We start from the raw sequence: 10,002 nt of genomic DNA, 5'->3' as shown, positions 1-10,002 counted from the left end.
AACATTTTGAGAGTAGAGACCATGGCTTGATACAGAGGCCTCTTTTTTTTTTTTTTTGTCCTTCCTCTGCTAGATATCCCTTCTCAAAAGGATTACTCATGGTATAGTGAGCCAGAAAGAGCAGTCCTGCTTCCCATTTCTCTCTCCCCTGTGCCTCTACTTCCTATTGCATAGTTCTGAATCTTTCTTTATACTAAGATGTGTGTATACAAGATAAATGTTTTAGTTACATTTGTTTTCTGCCAGATTAGTAAACGGAATTGCTCACACTCAGGTCAAGCGTCTGTGTTACATGCTTAAACAGGTGGCTTGAAGATGGCTCCAAGTGGAATTAAGGCTGGTTGACCTGGTAACTTTGTAATTCTGCACCTTCAAAATGCCACTTCATAATTCCATGTGCTGCTTCATTTTCCAAATTTAATGATATGCTTATGAAGGAGCTGGTGTGGGGCAGTTAACTTTGAAAAGTGGCTTCTGTAACATCATAGCAACTTCAGCTTTTCCATTATATTTTGGATGCGTTCTTAGAAAATGTGATTAATTCATGGCAAACTTTCTGGAAAATCAGCTTTCATCTGCATCTATTACAAATTGTTTTGATCAGATGTTGATAATATTTCTCAATTAAGCTATACACACAATCTGCACTCTTTTCAAACATCAATTATGTATTATTTCTAAACCCAAATAGTAAAAGTGGGTGTGGTTTTTTTGTTTAGTAATAGTTATTGAAATAAATGAAAATAGTAAGTGAATCGTAAAATATCTCTGCATCAAAGAGGGTGGGGGAAAAAAACATTAAATGAGCTGAAATTAAAGGTTAAAGAGAACTGATACCAAATGTAGCCTTTTGTCATCAGGGCAGGTACAGTTTCTGCTTGTGTGAAGTTGTTTTATCTTGAAGTAGACATCTAAAGGTGGGTGAAACCAAGCCTAGTCACACCTGTTGAGTTTTTTAGCCTCATTGATTCTAAAAGCAAGAAAAAGTCACACTGGTGGTGCAGCAATTCAATTTGGTTTGAAAGCAGCTGAAGCTGGTGCCTATGGAGAGTGCCCTGAACTGTTGCAGCTGGGCTTTGCGGTACTGCCAAGTCCTGCGGTACTTCAATCACCCAGATCTTTTAGGACTGAGCATCCAGCTTTAGGCACAGCTGAGATTCTTACTATGTTCTGATGGCTAACAAAGGCAATCTGATATCTAAGCATTTGACATCTCTCACCTTCACACTTTGAACTGGGTCACTTACACCAAAGAGGAATTTCTAATTTGACTGCACTTTGTTCAGTTGATCTATGGGCTGTTGATACCAAGTTTTTCTGCTGTGGATTTTTGTCCAGTTGATTTTGAAACTGTTGATACAAGGTTGTGTTGCTAGTTTCTCATGGTACTGTATATTTATATCTCCCCACCTTGTGTGTTTTGAGGATAGAAAATACTGTGCTAGAAACCTACTATAGTGCAAAAAAAATAGAATTCAAACACAGCAAGCCTTACATTCAGGTTCCTTTTATTTTTCCAGGTTATCAGCACAAAAAACCCCAGACTTCTGGGATCTTTTGTAGCTGGTTGATTTATGAATGAAAAATGTGTTTTGTTTTGTTTTGTTTTTTTCTAAGAAATAGCTAGTGATCAATATGCCCCTTTCATATATACACTTTTAAAGCCCAGTGTACCTGGTCTGGTATGGGAGGTACACAGGACTACATTTCCTTGGCAGCCTGTCAGTGGAGTGAAAGTTCAGTGGAAGATGTAATGACTACACTTGCCACAGATGATTGAAAATAAATCACCTTCTGACGTGCTGCTATATGATATGTGCAGAACTCCCGGTACAATGGGGCCTTGTGGGTTCTTCAGGTATTGCCTTACTGTTTAGGAAAAAATTGTCAGACTCCAAAAAATTGCCTTACTGTTTAGGAAAAAATTGTCAGACTCCAAAAAATAAAATTTATTCCAAAACTTTTGGAGTATCTATCTGGGTATCCTTTGCTTAGTGGCAATTCCAATTAGAACATTCCTGCTTGACTTTTTTTTTGGGGGGGGCACTCCTTTTCTCATTCCTGTCCTCATTTTACCATTCTGTTAGGCTTCATATTCATTTGCAGGGCATGTGGCAAAGTGGGCTGATGACATTGTAATCATCTTGCGGTTCTTTGGACTTGCAGCTGTGAATATACACCTGGACTTCAGAGCTCTGTCAGCTCCCAGGTTGCCCAGTCTAGAGAGAGCTGCAGTGACCTCAAGGGACCCGAACTGTGCCACATTCTTGTTTACATCTTCCAGAAAGAATTGGATTCCACAGCCCAGGTTGTGGGACCATGACCTGAAGATTGAGAAGCAACAGGAAAGAAGGGTGTTTTTGTGCAGATTTGAGAAGACATTAAAAAAATTCCTTTTGCGAATGTTGTCTGGGTGTCTCTCTCCTTTAGTAAATAGCCTATTTAACTGCATGAGAGCAAATTTATAAGAAGAATGTCTTTTATAGGCTGTTTCTGTGACTATCTGCAGCCTAGTTATATTAAGTGATGCTGTATATGAAGTAACCTTGGGCATTCTAGAGGAAAACAGGGAGAGAGAGATGTCCGAGGCACCTGTGGTCCAATAAAAGCTGTCTGTTGGTGAGGCTCAGTGAGACCTTTTCTAATGCAATGTCTTGATAAAAGCAAGCTTTTCTAGCTAGAAGTTGATTGTTGTTTATTGTACTAAGCTTTCAAAGTAAACTAGTGAAATAGCCAGGACTTTTGAAATCAGGTAGTCAAGCAGGCCATGGGACTAGGTGTTGGTTCATCTTGGGGAGTAAGAACTGGATTTAGGCCTTTGTTCAGCACCGTTGTCATGAGAGGAGAGATAGAATACACTTTTAATAAGCCCAGACAGAGTCTGAGTAAGAGTTTGAAGTCGACTTTTTCAAGGTCCTGCAGAGAAGGAGTAGACTGTTGTCCACTGCTAATTGCTTTGCCTTGTGAGAGTTATGGGAAAAGTGAATAAAGAGAATGATGTGCTTTGATGTCTCTATGAAACAGTTAAGAACTGCTTAAGAATGCCTGAGCTTCTTATCCAAGATCACCCTTATGTGCTCGCTTGGTGTTAAAGAAACTAGATGACTTGCTTTTTCCAGGCAAGAAGGAAAAATTGGTGGGATTTGAAAATTACAGCCTTTGGTCTGGAGTGAGAACTAATGCTGATATTCTGCTTCATCAACTCAGAAGCGGGGACCTCAAAAAATGTGCATGGGCTGTGGCTGAGAGTGTGTGTTTTAACCCAGCAGAGTCTGACTGCTGCAAGTCTGTACCTCAGGTTTCAGTGCTGAAACACAGAAAGTAAGAACTATTGGGGAAGATGGTATATTTAGCCACTTCTGCAGTGCATCTAATTTTAGCGCTCTTGGTAGTGGTGGTGGGTGCTTCCTTTCCCGTATTACCCCTAGCCTATTACAAGCCAAGGACAGATTGTCTGTCATGTAGCCAGCAGGGAAATAGATTCTGTTGTAGATCATGTTTCTCAATTAAAGTATTACAAGAAGGCAGAAGATCCTGGTGGTACCGAAAGATACTTTGAATATCTGTTTAAAAAAGGGAGGTTTGGCTTTAGGAGTAAGATAAAAATCTCTAGACGTGAAGAAAGAGAAGACGTAGTATGCTGAAGCTATTTGCCATTTTTCACCTGTAAAAATCAAAACCGAGAAAGCAACGTACTGGTCTTGCCAAGCAACGTACTGGTCTTGCCGTGGTCTCCTGCAGAATCCCTGTGTCCCTGTTGGAAAGGGCAAGATTTGCTTAGGAGCTCCCCAGGATGATGATCAAGGAGAGTTCTCTGCGGAGGGACCCAGACTTAGGAGGGGAGCTAGCTTTCCTTGCGAAGGGCTGTGATTTTGTTCTTCCATCCCGATTCAAGCGGAGGCTGAAGTCATTCCAGCAGGCCCAGGTTTGGACACTTGGCGTTTCTTTTTATTTTTCTGCTGCTTTGTGTTTTTTTTTTTTTTATTGGGTCAGAGAATCAAACTGTGTCCCCTCTAGGCGTGTCTATTTGCAGAAAGTTATTTGCAGCTAGATACCAGCAGGTTTAAAAATAAACCTTCCAGGCTTAAATTGCAGAGTTAAAATGTCTTTGTAAACAAGGGAAAAAATTAACAGCAAGGGCAGGGATTTAATAGGGAGAGGTAGTGTAAGAGTATTAAATATTTTCTGTGATTTTTTATAAGAAAAACCCTACTTGTGTATGTGATTGCTCTGAATATTTCTTGCTGCATGTGGAACAACCACGACATTCTGCTGTATTTAATGGTTTGTACTCTCTGCTGTACAAACTTGTGCAGAGACCAGTCTTCTTGGCTTTGGTATTTGTGATTTTACCCTCGCAAGATGCTGCTTTGTGCTTTCCTTATATCTCTGGGCTATGCTTGAAGGAGATCATAGAATCATTGAATTGTTTAGGTTACAAAAGACCCTTAAGATCATGGAGATGTAGCCAAAGAAATTGGAATTGTACCACACCTATACTTCTTGGTAAATCCCAGTTGCTGTACTCACTTTCTGGCACAATTGGCAGAAGATTGGAGTAATTCAGACTAGCACACCAAGTGGGTGTGTAGCCACCCCAGATTTACAGGGGTCACAATATGCTGAAATCAGCGCATCTTGAACTTCGTCTATAATTAAATAATCAGTCAGCCAGTGAGGAAGTTAAAAAGTTGAAATTATGAGCAGTGCAGCTGTTTCCCAAGAAACAGCTATTCAAATCGCTCCAGAATATATTGTAGCGCATCTTGTTTTCGTGATTTCTGGTGACGGGTTAAAGTACATATATGAGGTTAATCGCTGGAACATGTTTTTTCACTCCCCAGAGGAGAATTGCATGAAGTAATGATGTGCTGTAATGGCTTGGGCGGGGACCATGAGTGACTAACAAAAACCATGCAGCACAGCTAAGTTCTCTCTCCAGAGTTAATCTGATCACCGAAGGACATAATCAGGGTCTGGTTTGCAGGGAGAGATGAGATCTCCTAGTAGACCAACTGGAAAAATTGGCAAGCCTTTGATACACGAACCTTCTGCCTGGTCTGAAGTAGGAGCAGCAACCTTCACCACTAAATGTGTCAAGAATAACTGCTCTGGGGCTGCAGATCTGAGGCAAGTGAACTAATGCAGTGGGTGATTGCAGCTGAAAAGAGATGGGCTTATTTCTCTTTCTTCTGTACTTGTTCTCTCTTGCTGCGTCCTCACTGTGTCTCACCCACGGGCCTTTCTGTGAGCTGGTTTAACTCATAACACTGTAGAATATCTTCCAGCAACAAAGCAAAGTCCTTTTTCTGCCTTTCCAAGTGGTTTAAAACAGTTCACAGAGGAGTCTGGCAAGTGCTGGAGCTGGCATTTGGTACGCAGTGACAATGTACGTTTGGGAGTGGAGGACAGCAATGGGAGTTCTCCCCCTTGGCAGCAGCGAGAGGTTCATTTTTGTGCCTTGTGGGGCTATACCTTGTGGCTTGGGTGTGTTAGAGTGAGATGATCTGAGAGGAGAGGTAATTGGAGTAAGTACAGAAAAAGTGCTAGCAGGAGGAAAGGTAATGAGGCAGTGACAGGGAGCAGAGAGATGAGAGACAGGTAGTTTGTGGAACACACAGATGTTGTCCAGAAAGGCAAGGGAGTTTTTGTAAAACTCCTCTCTTAAGAGCTGTAAATTTCAATTCTCCTGCTCACCTTTTGCAGGACTTCTTGGGGAAGGATCAGAGACCTTTCTATAGCAGCATTGATAGGAAGGGAGGTCCAACATCGCACTTGTAAGAAGACCATTCTGACACCAGGTCACATCAGAGCTGTCTTTCTGCCAGTCTTGCAAACTCCCCAAGGATAAGGATTCCTCCCACGCCCTTCTGGTGACCTCTTGCAGGCTGTACTATCCTCAGTTAAATTCATCTTCCTCCTGTCCAGCCTGACCCTCCCACGCTGCAGTTTATGGCTGTTGCCCCTTTTACACCATGCACCACTACAGAGTTTGGCTCCACTGTCTCAGTAGCTGTGATTAGCCCGTCCCTTTGTTTGGCTAAACAGGCCCAGCCCCTCAGTCTCTCCTGCCACGTGCTCCTGCCCAGGACTATCTGGTTTGCATGGGAAGGGCATGTGTGACATCTATAGGCATATTTGCCAGTGGAGGCATCTGAGGTCTGTGTTCCCAAAACTCAACTGGATAAGGCCATTAGGAACTTGATCTAGCCTTGGAGTTAGTCCTGTGTCCCTTCCCATCCAAATCCTTTTGTGATTGTGTTGCTTAGTTAGAACTTGTTTTCCTTTGTGTTTTGCTGTGATTGGACTTCGTTTCTGCTAATGAGTTTACAAATGTTTTTTCTCCAGAAATGCTTTTTCTCATAGCCTTTCCTCTTTGTGCTGTTGGGAGCCACGTGTGGATGAACCTTTGCTGTTCTTAATCTTCTTTGAGATCAGTAAAAAAGAGGCAACAGAAAGATGCAATGGTGTGGGAAATGGCTTTAGGGCAGAAAAGGGAGAGAAAGTCTTGGGCGAAAGATAGAAATTGGCTCTGGAGAAGTGATGAACTTTGAGGATGGCTTGTGTCCAGTTACCATCAGGCTTCAGTGAGACAGGAACTGTAAAATATGGAAGTAGACATTAAGTCAGCACTATGGAGTGAGAAACTGGGCTGAGTCATTGTATCCTAGAAAAGAGGATTACAGAATCCTGTTTGGGAAAAAGAAAACGCAAGAAACTGTTAAATTTATTATCTAGGCTCCTGTTGGAGACTGAGGCCAGGAGGAAGGAGTAGAAAATATTTGAGCACTTGATGTGATGCTACTTCACTTTGTGGAATTTTCTGCCAGGACCAGCAAGTCCCTGAGGGGATGGGTCTGGATGGCTGAGATTCAGTCTCTGTGCTTTGTTTGTGTAGCTACAGTGAGGCTGTAGTTCTGTCTGGTTTATTTATAATGCAGATGTCACTATTTTAGTCTGTCCATAAATAAAGTGTATGACTGGCAAAAGGTGATAGAGCAGATAGACAGATATTTTAGCGAAGGTAAATTACACTGTGCTACAGGGCATTATAATTAAATGGGCTTTAATCTCACTTTCCTGTTTAGCCAAAAAAATAAAAGTCTGTTAGCTACTGGTAACAAAGCTAAAAGATTTGTTATAGTATTTGTAGTTTCCTTTCTTAGTTGTCATTTCTGAAAATGCACGTCCTGTTGAGAAATGTGTTCCACTAAGCAAACAGCATTTAAGATTAACGTTTTGCAATACGAAACTGTTTTTTTCAAAGGAATTCCCATATAATTTCCCCTCATCACTTGATTTTTTTTCACGAATACTTGTAATTAACTCTCTGCTGTCTCCATAGTGGTTGGCATCTAGTTATAACCATCCCGGAGTATTGACTTGCAAGATTATTCTAGGCAATGGGATCCTCAAGAACCAGTTGCTTCTTATTTTCTCTTTCTGTTAATGTAGACAGCTCACCTCTTACATGACAAGGAAGAAGACAAAGTTAAAAAGTTTTATTTCTATTCGTGAAGTAGAACTATCTGAGAAGGGGCCATCCATGAGCTTCTACCTTGTTTGCCTAGGATGGAGCCGGAGATAGTGATTGCCATACTGACAAGGTCAGCTGCAAACCGATGTCTGAACTGGCTCCTTGCCTGCAAGTTTAGCAGTATTCCCTGTGTTTCTGCTCTGGATGTCTAACCTTCTGGCTTGTGTTGTGGATCAGGAAATTAAGGTAGATTTTGGGATCCTGACTTGCAGCTCATGTGAGCTGGTACCAAGCATTGATGACTTTGGTTGCTCTGCTTTTTAGAAGGTGGAGGCCAGGGCAAAGCAGATGGGTCATGTTACAGGATGAGCAGCTCGAGTCTTATGCTGTGTTGGGATGTATGTGGTGTGCAGGAGAGGAGGAAAATGGCACAGTGCTGTTGGGGTGGTCTGCTTTGGGGATGGCTCTTTGCCTTCCAAGAAAAAAGAAATAATCCAATTTTATCATTCTCTTACACTGTAAGGGAAGGGGATATATTCTTAACATGAAGAGTCAGTGTCCTTTGAGAAAACAATACATTCATTTGATTCTTTCTGGTTTGTGGACCTTTTTGTTAAATTTGAGTGACTTCTAGTTCCTCGCAGTCCAGACAGCTAGGAGTGCTTGTGTGCATTGAAGAGATTAACAAGCAAATCAGCCTGTTTTCTGACAAGTGGGCCTTCAAGACAAACTGATGTTAAGTCCTATTATAGAAGTCAAGTGGTTGGAGTTGGCACCTGATTGTCTGTTGCAGCTTCGCATTGTTTGTATGAATATGGTGCTGTGGGAGGGCAGCAGGGATTTTCCCTCTGCTGGGATCCAGCGAGTGGGAGCTGCTGAGCAGAGCCGGGTGCTGGCTGGAGCCGGGCACACAGGCTGGGAGGCAGAGTGGAAAAACAAAAATGGTGTGCATGTGAGTTCTCTTCCAAGCCAAATCACCAGCTTGACTTGCACACCAAGGTCCATTAACCACTATTCGCCAATGAGGTGGAGAAGGCCTGTTTCAGGGAGCTCTGTTCACCCTTTTGCTCAGCCTCCGCTGAAGCAGGCAGCCATGGGAGGGGGTGTATCTTCATCTGCCTCTAACACGCAGCAGCAGCTGCTCTGGGGCCATGTCCTCCCTCCCCCTGTGTTTAGCGTGGCCAGGTTTTGCTGTTGTTACTCTGAGTAAAGAGCAGAAGGAAGCCAGGAGAAAGGTTGTCTTCTGTTAAGCCGGTGAGTGGCTGCTCCCGAAGCGAGGGGCCAACTTCCCCCAGCTTAACGCCTGCCGCTGTTTCAGGTCACCTACCAGCGTTGTCATACTGTAGGATGGATAACCAGGGCTAATGCTTACCCTACAGCCCTCTGCAGCCCCAGGAACGCTGTGAGCCTCAGACCTGGCCCACTTGGAGTTCCAGCACCACTCAGGATCAGACACAAAGATGGGCAGTACGTGAGAGAGTAGGAAAAGTCAAGGAAGAAGGAAGGAAGAACAGATGGTTGTAATCAAGCTTGTTCTTCGAAGGTTGACAGCTATATTGAGGACCATACAGCCTCTGAATACTGCTGTTGGTACACTCAGAAATCCCACAGGCTGAAAGTGATCTTCAGCCTTTCCTCTGTTGCAAGACAGAGGAGAGGACTTAAAGCAAGCTAAGCTTTAGGTTAACATGTTCTGTACAGAGCAGTTACAGCACAGAAGGATGCTTGGCTGGCAGATGTGTGCAAGTGCTACTGAAATGGGACAGCATTTGGGCAAAATAAGAGATCTTCCTTGCTTAAGAAAGGTCAGTGAAGAGGAGTAAAATCCTTCCATATCATTTCACAGATGTCTGTGAAAGGGTTTATAAAGTATCTAAACTGCAGGTAAAAACAGGGCTTAAGGAAACTTTTACAATTCTCACTTCACCTTCCTGAAAGCAAACCCATGGTAAGTTGGGATACTCGTCATATGTTAAAATTAAAGATCCAAGTTCCTGGAAAACAATAAGGCAAAGAGTTTAGTCAGTTCATCATATACATTTTTCTGTATTTAGTGAACTCAGACTTGGCTACTTTATCCTAAAACCATTTTGTTTTGAAATAGTTAGAATAAACAAAGTGAAAGTTGCAGCTGTATTTACTTGACTATTAGCCTCTTATCACATATGTTGTTATATTAATAATAACTCTTGCATTTGAACCATTGTGCAATAGGCAAGCCTGTTGCCTTTTCCCAAGAATGTGTGTATTCGTGGGGGAGTAGGGAACTTGTCATCCCTTGGCATTCCAGCATCTGAATTCTGCCGCTTATACTGTAACTACTTTTCAAAGTTTAGAAAACATTCCCTCCTGTGTCTGTAAAATTACATATTTTAGGATCTTATTATGTACTTAAACACAAACACTACCTTTTATGAAAAGTATTGATGTATAGCTAGAACTGGAAGATTGCAGAGATCCATTTGGAGATCTAGTTGGGATCACTGTATCAGCTGTGTGTTTGTTACAGACAGGAGAGGAGCAGT

At 42.3% G+C, this 10,002-nt stretch overlaps 1 protein-coding gene across 4 annotated transcripts in view; it reads left to right on the top strand.

Moving 5' to 3' along the window:
- PPP2R3A (protein phosphatase 2 regulatory subunit B''alpha) overlaps positions 1 to 10,002 on the top strand; it is a 53,878-nt gene that overhangs the window by 16,845 nt on the left and 27,031 nt on the right. The window contains exon 1 of one of the 4 annotated variants that reach the window (XM_082057036.1): positions 3,609 to 3,925. The exons of the other annotated variants lie outside the window; for them this stretch is intronic. Within the exon in view, the coding sequence (XP_081913162.1) occupies positions 3,794 to 3,925 (132 nt within the window). The 5' untranslated portion in view covers positions 3,609 to 3,793. Of the gene's footprint in view, positions 1 to 3,608; positions 3,926 to 10,002 lie in introns of those variants that run through there. 4 annotated transcript variants of the gene reach the window in all.

Source organism: Streptopelia decaocto (genome assembly GCF_964273445.1).
Source record: "Streptopelia decaocto genome assembly, chromosome: 6".
In the NCBI taxonomy this organism is placed as follows: domain Eukaryota; kingdom Metazoa; phylum Chordata; class Aves; order Columbiformes; family Columbidae; genus Streptopelia; species Streptopelia decaocto.
This window is presented reverse-complemented; position numbering and strand designations above follow the sequence as displayed.